The 24,153-nt window shown below is 40.5% G+C and overlaps 2 protein-coding genes across 8 annotated transcripts; one reads left to right on the forward strand and one right to left on the reverse strand.

The window, feature by feature from the left end:
* The first annotated feature begins 158 nt into the window (after window positions 1-158).
* LOC139782662 (uncharacterized) lies at window positions 159-19,606 on the forward strand. Of its 7 annotated transcripts, none has more exons than XM_071721677.1 (11): window positions 1,213-2,282; window positions 3,210-3,373; window positions 11,446-11,539; window positions 11,956-12,129; window positions 13,395-13,636; window positions 13,915-14,067; window positions 15,636-16,020; window positions 16,473-16,623; window positions 16,818-17,394; window positions 17,507-18,312; window positions 18,533-19,606. In XM_071721677.1, exons 3-11 carry the CDS (start codon window positions 11,497-11,499, stop codon window positions 18,876-18,878), a joined length of 2,877 nt encoding a protein of 958 aa, XP_071577778.1. In that variant the 5' UTR covers window positions 1,213-2,282; window positions 3,210-3,373; window positions 11,446-11,496; the 3' UTR covers window positions 18,879-19,606. The 7 variants fall into 7 exon arrangements, with proteins under 7 accessions (XP_071577776.1, XP_071577778.1, XP_071577777.1 ...); XM_071721676.1 differs by lacking the exon at window positions 3,210-3,373 and adding an exon at window positions 8,778-9,021; XM_071721678.1 differs by lacking the exon at window positions 1,213-2,282 and adding an exon at window positions 2,453-2,890.
* Tsp2a (tetraspanin 2A) lies at window positions 19,282-22,832 on the reverse strand. Its single transcript, XM_071721719.1, has 5 exons — window positions 22,570-22,832; window positions 21,735-21,932; window positions 21,098-21,274; window positions 20,821-21,006; window positions 19,282-20,672 (listed from the first exon to the last, which is right to left on the reverse strand). The coding sequence occupies exons 1-5, from the start codon at window positions 22,654-22,656 to the stop codon at window positions 20,595-20,597; spliced, it is 726 nt and encodes a 241-aa protein (XP_071577820.1). The 5' UTR covers window positions 22,657-22,832; the 3' UTR covers window positions 19,282-20,594.
* Window positions 22,833-24,153: the final 1,321 nt, after the last annotated feature.

The raw sequence follows: 24,153 nt of genomic DNA on the forward strand, positions 1-24,153 counted from the left end.
TCTAAAATTAATTACACAGATTATTTTGGTATCAATGTTCAAATATCTCGGAGTATCACAAAAATGAGAAATTCAGTACTAAGAAAATATCAAGTTTGTGAAATATTTTAATGTTATTGTACACAATGCATGTACACGTGATATCAATCGTAGCGTAACGGAATACTATTAAATCTGACGGACTCTACGCGAAGCACTCCGAGTACTCGGCGCGACGTTAAGCCGAATCGAATCCGTGTCTTTATCAGCGATCGGCGATCCGCGCGGCGGTATCGTTTGCGGTACTCGCCAAGTGAAAGCAAGCTGCAATCGTGCGGGCCCCCGCAACACGGTCCCGGGGCCCGTGCAGTCAGTCCGAGGTGAGCTGAGAGCTGGCATGCCGAGTGCCGTGCACCGCGAGTTGTCAGCGAGTTGAGCATCTCCAAATCAAGCACGGGATAATTGCGTTCCGCGCGATCCGGTACGTAAAGAACAGACGGACGTTCCACTCCGTTATTTCTGTCAAACCCCCCGTGTCGCGTGGCGGGATAACTGTCACGTCTCTGTGCCTGTGTCATTCAAAATTTATATATTTATTCGTATTTTTAGCTCAAGATATATGAAGCAATAATTATATTTAAACTTTATAATAAGAGTTTAATAATATCTTCTTCTTTATACATATATATACATTTATCTCTTTCTATATTGCACAAGAATCTTAAATTATCTTAATTACGTAAATTATTTTATTTACGTTCTCTTCCTGTATAGAGTTCCGGTCTATAATTTTTTAGACTTTCAAGCCTACAAAATTTTTAATCAATTTAAAATTTATATTATATGAAAATATTTTTATACTAATACTATACTATTGTTTTCACTAATATCAGTTAAAAGTTAATTGGCATTTAGATGATTCTGCGCTTCTTTTTAATCGTGTTTGTAAGAAGAGGCAGGTAATCAATTAAATTCAATTAATGGAAGCAGCTTCAAGGCGAGTATCTCGCGGAGGCGTTGAGAGGCACTTGAAACAATTCGCATTATTTATTAAGCGGAATTGAAAAGTGGCACCAGTAGTTTCAAATGCGAAAAATGTGGACTAAGATTGATTTAAATTTCACGCCCAGGAAATGTAATACGGAAATGATCAATTAGACCGAAGCGAGTTGCGAAATTTGAATCTCAAGGACATTGGGCTTCGATTCGCGTTTCTTTTTGCCAAGATACGTTAATCGGAATCTGGCAGAAATTTCACCCAAAATGAATTTAAAAAACTATTCGGAATACACGTGCGCATGTCCCGCGTACACACATCGCATTCTTTGGCTCGCGAAAGATGTTCGAGTTACGCACGACTATCAAGGCAAGGCAACTGATGAATAAAGAATCGTGTCACTTTCATGTAAGCTGAATACGAGAGAAAGCGCGAGAGAGTATTCGTCCGTATCTACGCTTAATTTGTAGGAGAAGATGATGCGACGAAATTTTCCAACTAGAGAAGCAAAGAAGGACACCAAATCGAACTTAATTCTGTCGCGAACTTTCGATGCTAGAAGAGATCGGACTTTTAAGGCGAGTGTTTCGATCCACTTTTTCTTTAAGAACTCTAAAACATCCGTTCAAAATAATAAAAAAAAATCTTTTAAAAAATTCTCATTTCTTAATAATAAAAAAATTAATTCAAATTAAAAAGGCGATTAGCGAGAGAATACTACACGATAATTTGTTTCATTTCTTGATGTCTAAAAAATTCGTAGTCTCATAAATTTCGATATCCTATATGTACATAATTCAGAATTTTTATTAAATTATGTTAAAACTTTATTATCGCGACAGCCGCTCTGATGAATTTCTAATATTATAATCGTGACTCAATTTATCTGGAATCCGTAGAAAAAAAAGAAGACCCAATACACAGCAACAGGCGGAAGGATTTATCAAGAGTTACCCGTTTTTATGGGTAAAAACAACATTAAACAAAGTGACATTTCTGAATTATGGCCCCCGGATTAAAGTTTGCCGGCAAAAAGAGGACCGGCGGATATTGTGCGGGGCACACGCGTGGATCGCAGAAATATTTCTTACGAACGATCGCGCGCCGTAAACGGACTAGTGAATGTCATCCTCGTCTCACGATATACGCCTGGGAATTTAGTCGCATCCGAGACGGCGAGATGCAACAAACAAATTGCTACCGAAGCGAGATTTTTGAGCGAGTCACTTTTGACCTTTAATTCAAGATACGAGACGGATCGACTGGCTACTCAAGAAAGAGAGACCATGTCACGAACTGCTTTAAGGTTATATACTTTAATTACACGACAATATATTTTATATCATTATGCACGTCGCATCCATGACATTCGTTAATTCTTTAGGACTTGAGACATTTAAAAAGGGGGCTTAATTTGTTCTTAAAGAAAATGCACATTGGGCAATGTTTATTGAAGAATGTTCATTAATGATTGTCCAATTATTAATTATCATTGTTTTTTGTTAATTGTTAAGAAAGATAATTAATAATTAGGATAATAATTAAAAATAATTAAGATATATATATTAATAATCCTCTCAGCTCTGTTGAAGCTGTTACTGCCACTCTTGACGCATTCCCAAATACCACATGATGGTTTCTTATATATTTTCTATAAACAGTTATAAAACATTAGATACGTTTAGGAAACATATAGGTAATAGAAAACATGTATGATCCATCACGTCCATCACGTGCTACCTGGATAGTATCGCGCTTGACTATCGCCTTGCATAATCGAGATGTGACCTCGACGAGGAAGACAGTGGACACCGTCTATATCTTGTTGGCTGTAAAGCTGAGCGAGATTCAAGTGAAAGTGTACAACCGTTTGCACCGTCGTCTATACGTTCCCTACGGCATCCTTGCGCCGAGGTACTCCTGGTCGTAATTGGGATATCGCTTATATTACGTTGCGTTACATTACGTGCGCGGTACACCTGATTTCGCGGTATACGCGCGAAAAAGCGGGAGTCACACTATCTCGATTAGCATATTTCGGAACAAAATCACTTTCACTCAAATCTGATAAGCGAACCTCGAAGGCACAGCTCTAGCTTTCAGAATCGTAACGCCCGGGAAAAAATTTTTTTAAATATGTACAAAATATGTCCATACATATTTTCTTTTTCTTGTATATAAGAAAAATTATTTCTAAATATAACAAACAACTAATATAAATTATTATTTACAGATGCAATCATAGATGTATAAAAGTGACGTGAAATTTGAGAAGAAAGTGGCAAGACTTCCGATTTTGAGCTGTTGCTTCCGAGCAAAACAAATTTCGATTAAATCCAATGTATAACTCCGTTCGCGATTATAACTCCGACGAGAAGTGGACTCTTTAACCGTTAAGTACGCAGCTTTGCATATATGCAAAATGACTTTTCGACGCCCCGTGTACTCTCTCTTATGAAGTTTGAACTGAAAACGCCCTGTTTTGCACATCTGTAAAGGACCTTCTCTGGCCTTTCCGATCTTTTTTCCTTTCTGGATGGAAAAGCTCTCCTGCCCCTCCCTTGAGGTAATATTTTTTTAGGATTCCTTAAGCAGTCATTATTTAAAAAAATACTCATGATGCTGTGAAAAGTTGCGCGTTTAAGGGTTAAATCTGATATATTTTTCACTCTAGATTATCTTGATGCATTAATTTTCAATCCAATTTTTACAGTTCACTCGCTCCCGTCTGCGAATCTCGATGCGTTACAAAAAAGTTCGTAAGACTCGCGGTCGCTTTCCGACGTCATTCTTTCGGCGCGCCGAGCAGCTCGATCACGGTGATCGTTTCCATTCGGGACCGGCGATGGGGAGCGATTGCTAAACGGACATTCCTGAGAAACTTAAGCTTTGCTTTCTAAGCGAGGTTCCCGGTCACGTGCGGCCAGGCCCGGTCCGCGGCGGGTATTTCTGTTCCGACACGTGCGGCATGTCGCCCGCGCTCGTGATCTTACATGCGGTCCTTACGCGCGTGACGGCGGCGCGGCGTGGCTTTGCGAGGGCACACGTTCACTGCTCCCGTTTTTGCACACATATGTCTCGATACACTTTTACCGCAGCCCCGATCTGACACGCAGTCCTGTGTGATAATGCGAACCGTGTGATTACCGCGAAGGGCGTAATTACGGAACGGAGGAACTGTCGCAATCGCCCATTGACCCTGAACGTCGCGCGGATTTTTTCCTTTTTAATTAGAACGGATGAAGTCGGATCTAATCGAAGCTTGATCTTGTTTGGATCACCGCTCGTCATAACTGTCATAAGTCTTTTACCACCTTCTCTTATAGCGAATTCGGTTGGACGCACTAGTGCGCACTGGTGCACATTAAAGCCGTCGTACACAAATTAACGTAAAGTGTTTAATATAAACGCCTCAAATCACGAAATCCTCAATATTCTTTATTGTTCTGCTTGATAAACATGTATTAGGTATTTTATCAGTCGAGATATTTGCATTTTACTTTAAGATTAGAGATTGCATCAGTATACAACGGTTTTAATATACACCAGTGCGCACTATAGTGCATCCAACCGAATTCGCTATTAATTTTACTGCTGCTTTATTACATGCTTATGTAACTTACGTAATTTTGTTTACTTTTAAGTTGTGTAAACCTAAAGGGAGGCCTAGAATCTACCAGTTTAGAGTCATATTTCTAATTGATTTATATATTAAATTTTGTATAACAAAAGAAAAGGAGAAAGCTAAAGAGATATATCATTTATAATTCTAGATCTACAATTTTATCTCACAATCAGATTGAGTGACATTTAATTCGATCGCGCAACTTACGATTCTATATCTTGTTTTATGTTCGATGAAACCCCGCAATTTTACAATTCGTTACTTCTCGATCTACAACGCTCTTTCGTCTCGAACGAGACTCAATCGTTGCGGTAAGCGTAATTACGAGCTGGCGGCTCGCGCGTTTTCAACACGATGCTCTCGCGGGAACGGGTGCATTTTTATGCCCCCTTAATGCAGTTGCATTACGTGTGCATTTGCGCCGGTGGAAAGTTAAAATAAAACACGCGGAACACCACACGCGCACGTGCGCGCGCGCGGAGGGCTTCCGAGTGAAATCGCGGGGGCTTCCGCTTCCGACTCGATCTTGCCGCGTGTATCGTCGCTTAGATCCACCTAGATCCGCGAGCTGGGGAAAGAAATCGGAATCTGGGTCGATCGGCCGCGATCAGGAAGCAATTAAGGAATAGCCAGCAACCGCCGTTTGCCATAAACGGCAGAGAAATTTACACACGTTGCTAAATCGCGCCCGACTATCTCAGCACGCATTTTTCTTTTCTTTCTTTCGTCCGACGTTCGCGGGATAGCTCGCTAATAAATTAATAATAAGTTTCGTATAAAGTATAAACTATCGGAATATACGGAACGTACTCTCTGATTGATCGTAAATCAATTTTACGTTCTCGGAAAAATTATCATGTTGTTATCGCGCAGGAGGAGTCGTTTCCCTTGAAGCCTGAATTACAGGGTGTCGCGTTGCAAAATTCCACGAGGCGCAAACGAGGCATGGCCGTTAATCCTTCCGTTGCCAAATCGCGAACAAATAATCGAAACGAGAGGCGCGAAGTCGCATACCGCGTCGCAAACTGCGTTTGGCCACTTTGTCATCCGCGAAAATAAACCCGTCCTCATTTTGCAAGTCCGATGCGCGCGAGGGAGTCGCGATTTAAGAACGTAGTCGCCAGATTATGCGCGCGTTATCCTTCCTTTTCCTCGTCGTTCGCACGAGCGAGCGAGCGAGCGAGCATTGCGAGCGATTCTCGCGGATTTCGCAAGCGCGACTGCCTAACGACGGGGTTCCAATCCGACGCGGTTTTGCGGTAAACTCCGACAATCTCCGCAGCGGATATCGAACGATTCGGAGGCAAGAGGATATTAAAATTTACGTCACCGCTCTCTGTTATTCCGCCGCAAGTTTTTAATGTCTTCTCGTTTCGAGTAGCGATGCCGTTTTAATAATATTTATTCGCAAATGATGCCACACGCAATATTTTAATTCGCTGGCGTTTAATACAGTCGCTCATATAATATAATCGACATCTCCGATCTTGAAAACGATCGTTTTGAACGATCAGTTTTGCGTCATTGAGTCATTCCACTGTCATTAATTTAATTATATTAATTCAATTTTGTTCCACTCTGTAATTAATTTAATCGATAGTTCGAAGTATGTTTCACTTTTATTTTGCTGAAACACATTATTCATTGAGCTTCAAGGTGATTCTAAGGAGGGATTAAGAAACTAATAGGCGGACGGACCGTGAGGAATAAATTAAGAAGTGATGAATTAGCAGCCGCCGAAAGACCGTGAATCTTCGAGGGATCTTCTTTACATCTCGACTGGTGCCCAGTGGCGGACAGTCGCGCGACGCAGGACGTTCAATTAAAAATAGTCGTCCTCGGGACAAAAGTGAGAAAAAATCGCCGTAACAAAACCAGCGAAACCTCGTGAACGGCCATGATCCTCCCCGGGAAGGCGAGGGAGTCGGGGTCAACGTCCGCCCACTTGTCGCGATTCGAAGATGCCCGGACAATGAAACCCTCTCCGTTTCCCTATTTTAATTCCAATCTCACTTCGTCGACGAATTATCGCGCGACCGATGACTATCTCGTTTCCGAAGCGAAGGAAAATCCGGAAGCGGATGAGACTGGGGGGGGGGACGCGGAAACGTTACGTGACAAAGAAGCTCGGCGATATTTCAGGTTTCAAGAGAATAAACGGCGACTAGATTAATGCCGACGGCGTTTGATTCCACGGGAAATGAGCGATGATGGTGAGGCAACGAACGAGGATTCTCACTCGCCTCTCTCGGGGAGATTTAACCTTTTCCAGCTGAAAGAAGAGGACGAAGAAGAAGAAAAAGCCGCACGCATGGGAAAGTGTTTTCCCGAGAATTCTCAGAATCCGCCCGACCGCTGGATCGTGATTAGATTTGTCTAATTGTAAGATCGTCTCGCTTAGAAGACGCGTGTGCAAATAGATTTCATCAGACGCATGTAAATTTATTTTAAAAAAATTGCCGTTCACGGGGATTTAATCGCCTCGTGGAAGAGGAAACCTCCCTCCCCCGCTCGTCTCAATCATGAATTTTATCTACTTCTAATCGATCCTACTTATGGCAAACAAGAACGGACATCTTCGGTCTTCCATAATTTATTTTATCACTCTTACTTCGCTTATCTCTGAAATAAAGTGATAGAAAATACATACAAATTTGCCTCTGCGAGCTTCACAGCCGCCACGTCGGTTCAGCGAAGTTCCAGCAAGTATGCGGATGTAATTTCGCGCGACGTTCTGGAGATGCTAACGAATATGCTAACGTTTTTCAACGCTGTTACTTATGCTAAGTGGCCCCGTCTGATTTATTGCGTTTTCGGATCATCTTCTCACGCTGCTTTCGATATATTATCGCTCAGCGACAGCGAGAGTGATGTGTCCAAAAAGGGAGAAATAACTGGGAGGAAAACTGATTAACATACGTCAGCCGAGTGAGAAACGTGAAGCCTTTCGAAAGCGAAACGAATTGCTCGTAGGTATACCACGACGAATCAACACAAAGTGATATGTCAACGGTAAAAAGTTTCCATTCCGGAGTTTCAGTTTAGTGTTCTCTGAAGGTATCACGAACTTAGCGTCGAATGTGGCCACAATAGTAATAACGAATAAATAACGAGTAGAATCTATGTTGCCTTAATGAATACACCATTTGGGTCAACTTATTATCGTATTCATCACTTATTTCAAGTGATCGAATCATGTACATTATTTATTTTGGCGAGGATTATTCCAAATGCAAATTACAATTTATATCTTTGCATCAGACTCATCTTTATTATCGATCCTCTATCGAAGAAAAAGAGATGCCAATTATTTTGAAACGTATACTATCAACGATCGATGTATGTATATTATCCATTTAACTAAAAAACAACTGTTTAGGCAAATAAGCATTTTTCATTTCCGATTAAGGAAATGTTAAGTTCAGGGAGACGAAAAATCGCGTCGAGAGCATCATTCGCGGTTTCGCACCCGCGCAAAGGGAAAGTGCCGAAAACATAACTGTAGGAATGCGTCGGCAGTTGGTTCCCGAGGCCCGGTCGATGGGGAGCCTCGGGCTGACCATGATCTTGAGCGATCGAGAGGACGACGAACATGCTGTTGATGACCGGTTTTTAACATATATTTCGAGACGGGCTTTCGCCCAGATCGTTACTCTTGACCACGAAATTTTCGCTCACGGACATAATAAATCTGTTGGTCTTTAATGCGTCGCGACGTTCGGCTACTAATTTTCACGAAGATGGGGGCCTCGCGACAATGAGAAACTCGGCGATACTTATATTTCCGTTTCCTCAATCTTTTGGTTGCTCTGCTTTAGACAGTCCACCATTCACGTGTAATTTATAATCTGAATTAATTTGATAAATTAAATCAGAATGTAACGAGACGTTATATAATTACACGTTAAAAAAGTACAATAGCAGAGAGAGAGAAAGAGAGAGTACAATTCCGACGGAGTGAAGTATACATTATTTTTAAACCATGAATCATTAGATTAGTGAAGGTTTCTTCTCTTCGCGCGTCACTGGAATATTGCATTGTACATTTCGCGATTCTTTCCGCAAGAAAACACATCTCGATCGCAAGAAAGAGTCGCGCGCTATGGGAAAGGGTTCACTCGAGTGCTCGACCGAGATTTATAACCGCGTTGCAGCACGGTATTTCTTTTTTTACAGGTCATTACACGTGCCGCGCACGTATGCGCGTGTATACGATAGAGCGGAATAGAGCGAGAGAGTAGGGCCACTCCTCTTTACCTTCGCGCGAGTTGGAGAATGACTCGTCGTCGTTGTCCCTCGCACCTTGAATACTCGCAGTGATTATTTTCGGCTGTGCTTTGTCTCAGCCTCCGCTATTTTCATTCACGTAACACGTACGAATCTACGAAGATTTTATTAACAAAAGGACGGAAACATAAAGGTATAATATATTAATTACATAAAATTATATAATATATAAAATATAATACAATATTAAAATATTAATTATATTATATACAATTACGATACATATGCTATGTAGATAAACGCTCTGCGTCGTTACATCTTTAATCATTATTTAAACGCAGAAGCATCTTTTCTATACTTTCAATTATTTCGCATAAAGATACCGTTGACGATCGATAAATTAATATTGATCTCTTTTACAGTGTGGGATAGGTTCTCCATTCGATAAGTTGCGTACGGTTCGCGAATTCTCGCCGTATTTACCTCGCGAGAATAATGCGCGAACCCGCGTACCCCATCATCAGAAACAGTTCTCGCGATAGAAGCGTTATGCTCGCGCTTTTCAGTTTCAGCTGGAGCCGTTATTACAACTTGCCGCGAGCTCAACCGCGCCGCGGTCGTGAGAGAACACGGGTGAAAGGAGCGATCTCGCGATTCCGCGATGCTGCGCTACTCCGATTCCCTCCAATTGCGATTCTGGGTCTCCGGGAAAAACTGCCCGGATTGAAAGACCATTCCTCCGCGAGAGACTCCTGCGACGGAAGTAATATTTCGCGCTTCGCTTCGGGTGTACGAAAAGGAAAGCAGTGAAAGTGACCAAATCGAGAGGGTTTTCGCGTGAAAGACACACATAAAATGAATAATTGAAAAAAGTTAGAATATGCAAATTATTAGCGGGTAATCAAGAATTAAGAGCGAAAGGTCTCCGGTGGAAGGAAGTCGATGACAAAATCGGCCGGTTTCGAGCGGATCTCTCAATTCGAGGCTCAATTGCCTCGAATTACGATCTTCATTCTAGGCTCAATTGCGAGAGTACATGATTGGAGAAAGGTAGAAACGACGTCTTCTCTTCGACAGCATTGTTCAAGGTTGCTTTGGCATAGAGAAACGTCCGGTAATTCCGGGACACCCCGTATAGCAATCAGCGATGTAACGGAGCACTTTGTAACGGCACACGACAAGAATGGGAAAAGCGCGCGCCGCGCCGCGCTTTTCGGCACCGCCGGGGCGTCGATCCGGCCCCCCCCTTGGATTCGAAATCAGATTCCAGTCGTGCCTTCTTTTCCCGGAGGCACGACTTACCATTGTTTCGGGGTAGAACGATTATTAGGCGGCGGCGGTTGCGCGTTACGTAACGATTTCGTCGGGCGCGGGCACGGGCGCGCACTTTCCGCGCCGCGATTGTGTTAGCGCCGCTGTCTTGCGTTTGCCTCACACAGGATGTTTTCCGAACGGAGCTCATGCCTCACAATGCTCATGCTCGAGCAGATAGCGATCGGGCGAGAAGGAAATTTTTTAGCTTGCGACATGCTCGATTGCCTCACGCGATCGCGAAATCGCCCCCGCTCCTTTTATCCGTTTCGCTGGCCGGCGAAATTAAAATTCGACTGGCAATGTCAATGTTTTACGTGAACGGAACTCTTATCTTCCGTAAAGGAATATGTCAAGCGAATAAAAATATCGAGGGATATCAAAAGCAGGAAATATTAGGCCGTTATTAAAATGTCTTGTTTATTAGAATAAAAAATTGAGAGTGAAAATATTTGAAGTTTATTCAAATTTTAATTATAGGCAGAAAGAAAGATTTGTTAAAGAGGAAAATATATTGTAATAACAATCGAACAGGTTTTCGTTAAATCCGCAAAGAAATACGCGTCGATGCCGCTGTCTATTGAAATATTTCTCTTCCGCAGAGAGACAGGAATGCGTAAATCCGAGGACAATCTCTCGAGTAGGAGATTAATAAATAATTAGTAATCTCCATGAGAGAAGCGCGCGCGAAGATAAATCGACAGGACGTTATTTCTAATAAAGCAGAATCCGCCGGTATTTTTACATAACCGTTGATTGTTAAGGGAGAGGAAAAGTAACGGTGCTTTGCAAAATAACGGCGGTAATACGTCATATTTACGCGGCTGATGTAACGCTGCAGTTTTTATCCCGTCCCAAGAGATGATTATGAGTGGCCGATTGCACGTGCGACTGCAATAATTGCGTAATTGTCTGAGAATTACCGCTCGATTCTCCCATGATCATAAAGAAAATATTATTCCGTATCAAGTATACGATAAATGTGTAACTCGCAAATTATTTTGTTCTGTCGAATCGTAAAACAACATGAGATACAATTATAAGTAATTACTAATTAATATAAATAATTGAATTACACGTGTATCTTCGCGGTGTTTTGCAAGAATATTTTTCTATATTCCCATTCATTTACATTTCGGTGATGTAATAATATTTTTATCGTGTACACGACGCGAAAAAGTAAGACTGTTATAATGGCCAATTGGCTATTACATACGGTATGTATACTAAGGACATCGGACTGTCACACTGATTGTGAAAACGATTTTTTTCTCATGCTCCTTTTTCCCTCATTTGCTTCTTTCAGATTCCGCGAGATTCGTGTGTGTTCGCGTAGGATGAGAGCAGATTGAGCGCAATGACATCGAGATACTTCGTGTTTGTCGCGGCTCTAGCGTATGGTGAGTGTAATGACGTCATCGCTGATAAATGTAAAATTTTGAGCGAAGCGCTTCTCGTTTCAAGGTCTGCCAGAAATCCTCCGATCGACCGCGTCGCGAGCAGAAAGCTGCCGACCAAAATCGGCCAAAAAGGATAACGTCTTCTTTTCCTATCAATTTTTCACTAATTTCCTCGGACCGCTACGAACGTTTTGGATAAGATAAAATTGCATTAATATTGCTCGATCGTAGGAAAGGACCGATCGCGTTATATCTTTCCAAATTATTTTATAGTACACTTTGTATACTATAAAAGTATAGTATAATTCGTTCACGAATTGTACAACGCGTTTATATGTGTAATACCTATATTTTTGTAATCGATCGTCGAGCGGGTTGTAAAGTAAAACAGATTTTTGTGAGAGCATTTCCTGCAGTTGCAGTGTCCGCCGCGCAAGTTTACAAGAGCTACCCGGAGGACGCAGCCGCAGCGATCGAACCAGCAGCTACAAATAATGACTTCGTCACCCAGACCGTCTACGGCTTTTTGGACTTCACCACGACGATCGGCAACACGGTGATGGTCTTCAGCCCTCAGAGCGCTCCTCCAGGTAACGTCTGCAAAATTTTACTTATTAATTACACTCGGATAATTACATCAGATTCGTAAAATTTGAAATACAGTGATACTATTGTAATAATAAATTAATAAAATTATAAAAATATTATAAGTAAAAATGTTCAAAATTGTTAAAAATAAAAATTGTAAAATCATAATTTTAATTTGAAGTAAAATCAATTAATTAAATATGTCTGCCGAAATTGTCAATGTGATGATTGTGTTATCAAATTTCGTTTTCTTTTAAAGTGCGACTAATTGAAGTACTTAAAGAAAGCATTTGTTTCAATTAAGTATTGTTATAATCATCCGACACATAAAATGCGTCTTGCTCAGCTATCGTAAGAATGTGAAGAACTATCGAGAAGTTCCAAAGAGCGAGTTTGCTGAGAAACTAATACCGAGAGCTGTCGCAATCGGCGAAGCAGAAGATTCGCAATTGGTATTCGTAGCCATGAGGTGTCATGCGATTTTGAATTGTGCCAGAAATTATACTTTCTAAGCGCAATCGACACCTCTTTGTTACGCCATGCTCGTTCACGAGCCCTGATCCTTCGTGTTACGAGTGAGGATAAGGCCTTGAGACTTTGAGGAGTACTGTGTACTCAAGGTGGGCCTTGGCGAGGGGCGTCGGGGACCAATCTCTTTAGCATGTCGCTGTCCGGGTCCGCGTATCATGCGCATTGTTCACTCGTCATGACTCTTTTGTCATCTTCTCTCTCCTTGACTTTTTAAACCATCTACTCAGCACGAAGTTGCATGTTTTCATTTGCTTCCTTATCTTCAAATGAAGATATAAAACCTGAAAATGTAACAGAAAACGATTATAATCATTTATACTTTATTATACCTATAATTAATTACACTTATTATATTACGTGAGAAAGCTGCAATCAAAAATTAATATTAGTTTAATCACCAAATTGAATAAAATAATACGTTGACCGGTACAATTAATAAAATAAAATAATATAATGTACACTTATCAAAGAAATTAAAATATAAGAATGCGATTTAAATGTGATAGGGGATTAAAATAAGAAATAATACGGTTGACGCACATAAAACTAAGAGTCGAGGGAAGAGATTTCCACATATTTTGGAGCCTTTCTTCCTAAAGGATAAAAAATTTGGTGAGGCCTTCGGCGCGGATGTTGGCCGTCAGGGTGTGCTCTTTTAGTTTCGTTTTCCCATTCGGCCTCGTGAAATCGCGATCTTTATTCTCGTCAGGTATGCAAATGCGACGTTCCTTTTCAGAGGGAGGCATCGGGAAGAAGATCACGTCCTCCACGCCGGCGATTTACACGAAGCCGACGACGGAGCAGCAGCCGAAGAAAAATGTCCCCGACATCCAGCCCAGCAAGACCCACAAGGCCGAGGATCAGGGCGGCGAGACGAAGAAGCAGATAAAGGGCACAAAGATCGTTGTGAATTCCGTGGTCGAGCAGAACGTGGTGAATCCGTCCGAGAATGCCGCGCCGAAACCAACGAAGAGCCAGGTAAGAACGGGATGACGCTATGCAGGATGTCCTGCCATTATATGTTACGTCAACACCTAATTCATCGACTACTTTAATTGAGGTCGACTTTTTTTTTTATAAATGTCCTTAGTCTTTTGATATGTAAGAGACCTTCGTAAAATAACTTTGACATATATAACATACAATAATTAAATGTTTTAAATTCTGTCATGATAATATATTTAAATTATGTGCATTACGGTTTGATTTTTTAGAAATTAAATTATTATAATAACTTATAAAACATTATGTATTAGGAACTAAGTAAACAGACGAAGACACCCGTATTGTCATCGGTTGTTCAAGTACGTGCCAAAGATGAAACTCCAGGCGTGAAGAACAATCTCGCCGAACCGGAATACGATTTTCTCTCAAAGCAACCGACGGAAGTGATCGACGAGACGTACAAGGTATGTAAAATGTAGATCAGAGAAACGATTGAAACCACGAAAATAAATCAAATGCTACGTAAATGCCATGAGTTATTGGTTTCCTCGTTCGTGGAACATCAGAATATGTAACTTTACACGTTATTTGATTTTGTACTACTTATGTTGTAGAATTGCTATACCTAACAATTACATTTTACGCCTTTTTAATGCCTTCCTGGCCTCCTTTTAATATTTTCTAACTAGACCAACTGACTGCCGGATCTGCTTTCTCTGCAGTGAAATAAGTGGAGAAAATCACATATTTAAACACGTAGTATTCCAAAATATACGATATACGTTAAAATAATATTTCTAAAGATATAATATTTCTATTTCTAAATTGATATTTTGACATTTTAACGACAGAATGACATTTTAATCAGTGGTAGTTATTTGCACTTTTATAAGTTCATTTTTATAAATCCAATGCTACTCCCCGAAATTTGTCCTCGCTGACTCTTCAGCCGAATGAATATCTTACTTTCAAAAAAATCGGGAGACAAATGTACTTCTTTTGTATCTTACCTTTTATAATTCTGTTTAGTCTTATATATACGTAGAGAGAAAGTAAAATATAATCTAATTTGTCAGAAGTGTGGCATTGGGCTCTTTCGGAATCCAGCCAACAATTTCGCACCTGCAAGATCCGCGATTAACTTTCCACGCTAGATCAGTCGCAGAGGTAGGAAAGTCAGATATCCAGTTTATAAAAGCGACATTGATCTTCGGCGCGCGTGAGCCGGAGCTGCGAGAAATGAAAATTGAGAATCTGGTTCCGATACCGTTAATTGCCGCCGCCAAACCGGATCGCGTCGCTAACGTACGAACGTCGTTGTCGGTACATGTACAAACGAGTTCCGATCGCGTTCTTGCCGTCGGAAAAATGGGTCATCCGGCCAGCGAGGTGAGAAGGTCGCGTGCGGAAGCGATGCACGGCTTCGCCGTAAAATTGCGCAACGTACCTACTGCATCTCGACGAGCGACTTTCACGATAACTCGCGAAGCCGCGAAATTATACGGAATAACCGCGTCGGTGTAATTTTCCGCGTGCCGTAATCGATTTCCTAGCCGATCCTTTCTAGATATGCCTCCCCCGCGTCCGTCCCTCGGCCATGACGATCGGCGTGAAAGTCCGTTCCGATCCCACCGATAAATCGGTTTCGCCCGCGGAGCGCGACGCACGCGCTTTTCCAACGGTATTTTCCAGCATCACAGAGCCTCGAACGTCTTGTTGCAAATCGAATTATTATTTTATTATATATTTTTCTACATATATATATTATTTTAATATTTTATTATGACTTTTATCACGTACTCTCTTCTCTTCCCTCTTCTTCTCTCCCTCTATTCCATTAGAAATTAATTTTAAATGTGCCACTTATTTAAGTCCTCCTCCCGAATGTTATTAAAAATTTGAAAATTTGCACTGAATTTAGAATGAAAATTATTCCATTATAATCATATTATGCATGTTTACTGTAGAGAATTATCGTCATAATCTCCGATGATTTAGCATCCATTTTTAATACAATCCTGGTTTTTGACAGCTGATCAATTTGCGACCGTCGTCGAAGGCTCCTCACAAGCCGCGCGCAACCCCGCGAAGGGATAAGGAGAACCCAACCGGGCTGGTGACCAAGCTAGGCGGTACCATCGTGAAGGACGGGCTCACTACTGTGCACGAGACCAGCGTGATCGGGACCTACATCAACGGCAAGTACGCCCAGGTGCTGCAGAGCTCGTCGAGAATCCTAACGGCGCCGCTCGCGCCGGTGGCTGAAGGTAAGATTCGGCCCTCCAGCTCCAACCGCATCCTGAAGACCATCGGTCCTCAGCACGGTAAGCTCAAGCCTCAGCTGGAACCCACCCCGACCTATCAGCAACAGGAGGAGTCTTCGCTGCCCTTAGAGGCCCTCTTCGACGAACCCTCCGGTGAGTATTCCACGATAAATTTTTGTAAATTTTGATAAATTTATATCCAAATTCTTTTTTCGCTCAATCTAAATTTGGTATATTACATGATATAATGAATTTTGTACAAAAAGTATTTGTGTCTTATGCATGTATGTAAGTTATAAAGCCTATGTGTGATAAAAAAATTGTCTTATTGTAATATACAGAAATTTTTTAATCTTTAGAAATAGAAGATTTTACACGTTTGTTTTAATATTTTATTACTTCCAAAAATTTTAGTTTATTTCACTTATAAAATAATATAATTTGTAGCGTGCAATAATCGCGAGCTTAATAATTATATGAATTATAATAAAAATAAAAGTCTTCTTTACCAATTTTTTTTCCATTCTCAATAAAATTTATAATATAAAATTTTTCTTATAAGCCTCTCGAGAAATAGATGATTCATTGATTAATTTTCGAATTAGGCATTCCGGTGCGAACGACGCGAAGACCGACCCCCAATAATCCATCTAGGCCCAAATTCCGAAACAAGATCGCCGATGAATATGATAACAGCGAACCACAGCAAACGAGGATTGGAAAGAATCGCTCCAGTACGACGCGACCGAATTATAAGTGAGTGTCGTTAACGGAATGGCACAATTAAGAGAATTAATTCATGAATGATTAATAATAATCTTTTCTCTCTCTTTCTTTGTTTTGTTAAACAATCATTAATTTTATCGCGCTATCGTTTTTTCTATAAATTAGGAAACATAATAATTTGATACGAAGCGATTCTCTTTTGACTTAAATCTTCTTCTTCTCAGAAATCGCCCTGCGACCACCACCACTGAGGCGCCCATCACTCGTCGTCGCAGCAGTTTCCGGCCGAACAGTCAGTTCGCTATCTCACCCTCGAAACAGTCGACGAAGTCGAAGAATAATGACCAGCCATCGTCGACGCCGGTCAGTCTTCTGCCCAAGGTGAAGCTACCGAGGACGCAAGGTCGCTGGTCGTACAAGACCACGCCGAAGCCGAGGATCATGATTCGCAAACAGGTGGACGATGAGGATTTCCGAACGTCAACGACCGAGCCGAGTACAGCGGAGTCGTCTCCCGGACCGATCTTTGACGAGCAAGGCAGAGCGACGGCGGCGACGATCAACGTTGCCTCATCCAGTGGCGCCAATGTTGCCCAGAGGAAGGAGCTGTCCTTGACGGAAGACGAATTGGACCCCAGTGAGAGCGAGGATGTGGCCAGCGTCAGCATGCAGCAGGATCAGCAGCATCCTGGAGAACAGATCCTGCCGATAGAGACGCTCAACGTGGAGATCTCCACCGCGGCGGATCTCGATAATATATACTTCGAGATTGCCACTATCAAATCGCCCTACGCTTTCCAGGTCAGCTCTTTTGATTCTATTTTAATATCTATTCATCTATTTGCCAATTAGATGGACAATTAAATTAATCACTGAATTATCGATTTAATAACCCAAGACGTTTTCTCTTCAGGTAGGAACACTCCGAAACACCCGCTACATCACGGTGACCTCCACCATCAAGAAAACCTTCGCAACGGCCGAACCGAGCAGCTCGATCTCGCCCACCGAACCGCTCACGGAGAATATCCTGGCGAACACCGGGGCTGCCTACGAGTCGACTTTGCCGCTGGACTCGTCTGTCGCGACGCTTCCGGCGATCTCTCTGGACGCTGCTCAGGCGACGCCGCCGTTGGAAACGCTGACGGAAACGTTCTCGACGACACAGACGTTGCTAAAGACGCATATGTTGCCGGTGATCTACGCCGGCAACAGTACCACCCGGTTGACTCTGGTGCAAACGTACAACATTGCCCGGGTGGTAACAGCGACGAAGACGTTACCGCCGATGGAGATCTATCAGTTCATTCCGAGCAAGACGCTGAACGAGTTCAACTCGAAGCTCGACGAAGCCGGCAGCGAGCTGCACCTCGAGCTCGACTTCGGCGACGACGATAGCGATGACGAGGACGTGCCTAAGAGGATAGTGGTGCCCAACAACGACCCCGATGCCGACCTAGACATCTTCAAGTCGGCGTCGCCATCCAAGGTGAAGAGCGACGTCGCGACCAGCAGCAACGCCGAACCTCAGCTGACCCCGGAACAGGCTCAACAGTTGGCTCTGCTGAAATATTTCGGTCAACCGCAACCCCAGGTTATCACTACCTCCAAACCGGTAGTCACATTGGAGACGCTATACGAGTCACATGTAATTCCTGTGGTGAACTTGGGGAATACCATCTATTCGACGCTGACCAGGCCAGTCGGCACCGTGCCTAGGTCGGTATCTTCATCCAAATACTTTTAATAAGCGAATTTTCCTTTTTTTAAGTAATGGATATTTAAAGAGCAATTTATAAATAATTAAATATTAATATTTAAAATTTGTTTAATATTATATGCGTCGATTCATTGCAAGTATCTTCTATTATATTTATTACATTATCTTACATTTATATTTTCTACCGTGATGCATTATGATTGCATTCCTCTGCTTCAGGACATCCTACGAATACGGCACGTCCACTCTGAGCCCGGTGCTGCAGCCGCAGGTTCCGCAGGTACCGCAGGTACCGCAGCTGCCGCTGTTCCCGCAACAGCCGCAATTCACGGTGACAAGCGCGCCCATAGTCACCCAGACCCTCGCCACCGTGTCCGACTCGCGGGTACTGAAGCTCACCTTCGGCGCCAAGACCGCCTACACCACCCTCTTCTCCACAAGGGTCGTTCCTACCGAGCTCACCACCTATATCACTAACACGGTGCCGGTGCAGCCGACGGTGCCGGCGTATCCCGGTTACTACCCGGCACCGGTGCCCTATGCGCCCTACCCCTTCGTTGGTTAGATCTCGATCCGATCTTCGACTCCTCCGAGTCCTTCGCAATCCACTTCGATTGCGGTCAATCGCCAGGTAGATTCGTTTTCTTTCAAGCTAAATATTAGAATAATTAATTTTTATAATTATATAAGGGAGAAGGTACATAGTTTTTTTTTATGATAAACTATACGAGCGGTACGATCCTAAACACAACAGTCTTATTTATGTATAATGGTTCTTTCATAAATTTTTCTTGATAATCCTTTTGATAAAGGTAGATATATTATATTTCGCACGTATTTTGTAAATGTGTTATTATATATATTGGTTGCCATTACGATAATTGAACACTTAATAAATAGTGATTTATGATAAATTTAATATTATACTTACGTAAGATTTCTAATTAAAAATATCTTAGATTTAAAAATAAATTTTAATAAATTTATTCATGCCAAAATTAAAGATAAGAATCAATGCGACAGCGCTGCAAATCTACAATGTCTTTTACAGAGCAACAATTTTTTGTAATTGCAATTCTCTAAAAAATGGACCAATGTATATCGTTGATGTAGAAAAATTTACAAACTTACAGCATCGAATTATTCAATGTAGCAAAACATCGGCGATGATCGCAATCGAACGGCATTATTGTAAATAAATTATTGACTATAATATATATAAATATATATTGTATATCGTATATTATGTATGTATACTTCGTATTTTGTAAATAAATGAAACGAAAACGTGAATTTACTTATCGCGTCACAACAAATCCACATATCGAATAAAAAAGATTAGAAAAGATATAAGTAATCTGTTAATAAAACGTAAATTAATTAAATGTAAAACAAAAAAATAATAATAACTTAATAATTTTATAAAAGTGAGTACTGTCAATATGATAAATTGAAGGAATATAGAATTTGAAGGGCCGGGTTTTAATTTTTCAGATAAAATTGCAATATTATTTCTTGTACAACATATTATAATAAGCAATGTGGTTAGTCGCGATAATGATTAAAATCAAAGTTTGATTTAGCTATTTTTTATTCGTTTATTAATTCTTTACTTTCCATTTATCAATATATCATCGTGATAACTTTTACATTGAATATCAGAGATAATATCTCATTTTTAGCAATTGTTGTTCGGTTATTAGTATTCATTCAATAATTATTATAGATAGCAACTTAATTTATTTATATATTCTCTCTGTTTTCCATGTAAATCTATTTAAAAATGGCTTTTCCTAAAAATAACCATTAATTTATAAATATAAATCATGCAAGAGAATAGAAATGATGTACAAAACTAAAAAAAATGTTAATGGAAGAACAAATTGGATGTACTCGATTTTAAAGTGAAACGCATGAATGTCTGTCGTGAATTAGCGATAATTAAAACGTAATATAGTTCCTTATAAAACAGTGGCAGGAATATGCGAGTTATTTCGAATCTGAATCCAACTTTGAATGGAGGATTTATTCGAAAAAAAAGACAAATTTTTATGTTTGAAAATTGAAAGCTTCAGAAATGAAAAGATACGAGCGCAAAACTACTTATTGCATATCCCTACTGACGATTGATGTCACTCTTGGAATGATATAACTCGCAAAATTCGCGATTTAGAAACATATAGACTTTATAACTTCCTTTGTTTCTTTTTTATAAAAAGAATTATAATTACACTAATTATAATATGTCACTGTTGCACATCATTAGATGACGAATTGATGTCTAGCGCTTGAACGGTATGGAGTCCTCTTCTTTCTTGATCGCTCGTATCAGTGTCAGCGACAGCACCGCTATGATCACCTGCAGTAATTGGAATTTAAAAAAAAATTAGAACAAAAGCAGCCGAAAATAGAAATTGTTATTTAATATAATTATAGAGAGAGAAAGAGAGAGATATTACAGCTACAGGATTAATGAAGAAAAGAAGAAAAGCTTCTTCTGTGCTTACGTGAAGCATGCACAATGCCATCGCCAGACCGGCGAGCCATCCCGATCTCGCCTCCAGAAACCAAGACAATTCCTCCACACAGCCGTGATGGAAGGCGTTTCCGGTGACGGTATCCCGGCACTCGGTGGGCAATGGTTTACGCAACTGCGTATAATCTCTGGGTCCGTCGGCTCCGCAGCATCCGACCTAACACACACATCCGTCAAAAATTAATTAATAATCCTGAGAAATAAACACGCGGTTTTTCCCCTCCAAGGGGAGATCAACGTTCCCTTACGGTTTCCTGGATAACTCGCAGAATGAAGCTCGCCGAGTCGTGATGGGAGTTGCTGATAAGATTGTACATGGCCCGTTCGATGACGGGCTGAATCTTACTGTCGTACGTCGAATAATCAAGAATGACCGCCGCTCCGGATAGACAGCAAATGAAACTGAACGCTTGAAGACCCACGTGCTAAAATTATAAGTCCTTTCATTTCTACGAATTTCCGTCAAATTTGTTGCAATTGCGGAAAAATAATCTTTTCGATTTTTAAATTAATTTAAAAAAATCGATTTTATAGTGGCAAAAATAAATGTTTAAATTAAAAATTATATGTGAAGAAAATTTATTTTTGAGAAAGTATAAAAACTCAATCTTTACATATCTTAATTCATAAAAAGAAAACTTTCTGCACAAGATGATATGTATTATCAATTTGTATTTGAATTAAATAATCAGGGATAATTAAAGAAAATTAATTTGCAACAAAATGACTTTAAGAGACTTAAGAAAATATTTTTTGTGGGGCATTAATTTACATCAATCCGTAAAGGTTTAATTTCTAAGCATTTCTAAGCATCTTGCAGAATCGATTTCCTCGGAAATGATCTCCTCTCAAGAACTTGCTAGTTTGATTGATAAGCGTTCTTACGGCGTATAAAGTCATGATGTGTTCCATAAGCGCGGCGGCGCAGCCGATGAAGGCGATGGCCATGACGAGCACCGAGGTGGCGATCAGCAAGTAAACCCCGATGTAGATCTCGTACATATTCAGGAACTCCACCCACTCCTCGAGCGTCGGCTCGAACCGCATCCAGATCGACAGTCCGAACATCGCACAGCCCAGGATCTTTCGTCGAGCGACAAGGATTTTGTTAATTGCATGTTAATTAAGAACATACGGCAACTATTAACCGTGATCGTGCAGGGAGAGATAACATTTTTCAGAGACTGCTAAATTAGTTGCGAAAATTTATTAATTAAAAATAAACCTCACGATATTTCCCTCCCTCAAAATATCTACATATAAATTAAATTTCGTAATTTAATTTAAAGAATTTTTCTATTGCTCAAGAATAAATTGAATATACTCTTAAAAAATTATTTAAAAAAGATTATATATTACTGTATTTTGTATATCTGAAAGAATGTAATTTATTAAGAAATTTAAAGGAAACGATCGATTATCCTATTGAGCAAACATTAATTTCAGTTGAGAAAAACTTTTCTTAAGCAAGAGAGAGAAGAATAGAGACGAATTTATGTTTTACGAAACAAATTCTCGATTACGAAGATTCTGTTATTACAAATGTCTTTCTTTCTCTTTTCGATTCACTATTGTCGTCGGATACAAGTTGCTTTCATTTTTCATTTCGTAGATCTTTTTTTCAATTCACACTTAAAATAAATCGTAGCATCATATTTCACTATCACGGTGTAACTTCACAAGACGACGCAATCATCGTGATAACTCCACGCGCACCCACCCATATTATCGCGTTCAAGCAGAAAATCGTGAACTTAATGCAGCCGATCTGCTTCTCGAGAAGCGGTCCGGAACTCTTGACGACCATCTCCTTGCGTCCTGCGGAAGATATCCTCCGTTGCGAATTAACGCTTCCCCAATTCACGTAAGGGAGACAGCTATTTCGGGAACGGTGCGACGCGACGAGAACGTAATTAGTCGATCGGGAACGTCGACAGATACCCGTGTATCATCGCCTAACGTTCCGGCGCTTTATCACTGGCAAATACAAGATAAGTGGATAAGAGCGTCCTAGATAAAGATATAACGCATCGCCCAGGTGAATCATTTCATTCGCAGTATGTGTAGTTAATCGTAAATTATTAAGAGTTGTGATTATTAATCAGCAAGGTGCTCTACCGATGTCTATTTAATCTCGATCGGCCTTTAGTTTCTCCTAAACATTTACATATTCATTAAAAAGTCATATACATTATGGATTTAAACTTTAAACGAAATCAGGAGTCATATTTTATTCGTAATAAAGAAGTTAAACCTTAGAATTTTTGAAGATGTAAGAAACTTTATTAAATCTTCAAAGTTACTGATATACAAAACATTGATAATATACATGAACTTCAAAATGTAAACAATAAATAAAATATTAATTAATCCTCCTCCGAAATTAATTTTCATTAGTATAATAAATAAATGTCAGATGTCGCAACGCGAATGAAAATTACAGAATTTGTATGCCATATCAAACGTGTTTTATTTACAATAACTCTTACAGAAATAATGATTATAAAAGATACATGATTTACTTACTGGCTCAATTTGTGCGTCGCGACATAAAAAAGAAAAGAAATTAATAGAAATCTTCCTCCGCGGTTTTCGATGCTGAAGTTTTATTTTTAATCTGCTCTTGATTGTTGTACATGTCCGTCACATGTTGAGCGGAAGTAGCCTGCTCGCAGGACTTATCCTCACGAATCCTGATGAATCGCGGAAACCTTAAAGATATTCCCTTTTCCGGATCGACCTGAACCAGAACAAAACTTATTAAAGGAGCTCGAAAAATTACAAGAAAACTCCAAGGAAGAATTAATTGCAAAAATATTGTAGCTTCTATCTCTGTTTAGTTGGTAGAAAAAAAATACGATGCGTCTCCAAAATATCGCGATAACGCAAAACGTTCGATGTGGATAAAAGATTTTCAGGAGTAAATTAATTACGTCACGCAATATCAATTTCTTTTAGCGCAATTGCGGTCAGTCATATTTTTACAAATGCTTGCTTTCGGGAAACTCACTATTCCGATAGCCACTCTTGCTACGGACGAAGGAAAAATCAGCACACTTGATCTCTCTCTCTCTCTCTCTCTCTCTCTCTCTCTCTCTCTCTCTCTCTCTCTCTCTCTCTCTCTCTCTCTCTCTCTCTCTCTCTCTCTCTCTCTCTCTCTCTCTCTCTCTCTCTCTCTCTCTCTCCCTCTCTCTCTCTCTTTCTCTCCCAGACTTGAATTGGTTCGAACCAGTGATCCGACTCGTGGCTACTATCAAAGCGGTAGTACGATTTCACCTGCGGTATTACATGATCTTTGAAAAAT

The sequence above is a fragment of the Temnothorax nylanderi genome, unplaced genomic scaffold (genome assembly GCF_030848795.1).
Source record: "Temnothorax nylanderi isolate EJ_2023f unplaced genomic scaffold, tnyl_v1.0 TNYL_tig0433_pilon, whole genome shotgun sequence".
Lineage (NCBI taxonomy): Eukaryota > Metazoa > Arthropoda > Insecta > Hymenoptera > Formicidae > Temnothorax > Temnothorax nylanderi.

Bases quoted from the DNA above. Each gene is read 5' to 3' on its own strand.
- Tsp2a (XM_071721719.1), bottom strand. From the start codon at position 22,656: ATGGTCGTCAAGAGTTCCGGACCGCTTCTCGAGAAGCAGATCGGCTGC. The intron at 21,275-21,734 runs GTAAGAACGCTT...TTATAATTTTAG, and splicing joins ACATCATGACTTTATACGCC to CACGTGGGTCTTCAAGCGTT. The intron at 20,673-20,820 runs GTAAGCACAGAA...CAATTACTGCAG, and splicing joins TGGCATTGTGCATGCTTCAC to GTGATCATAGCGGTGCTGTC.
- LOC139782662 (XM_071721675.1), top strand. From the start codon at position 11,497: ATGACATCGAGATACTTCGTGTTTGTCGCGGCTCTAGCGTATG. The intron at 16,624-16,817 runs GTGAGTGTCGTT...TCTTCTTCTCAG, and splicing joins ACGACGCGACCGAATTATAA to AAATCGCCCTGCGACCACCA. The intron at 17,395-17,506 runs GTCAGCTCTTTT...TTTTCTCTTCAG, and splicing joins AATCGCCCTACGCTTTCCAG to GTAGGAACACTCCGAAACAC.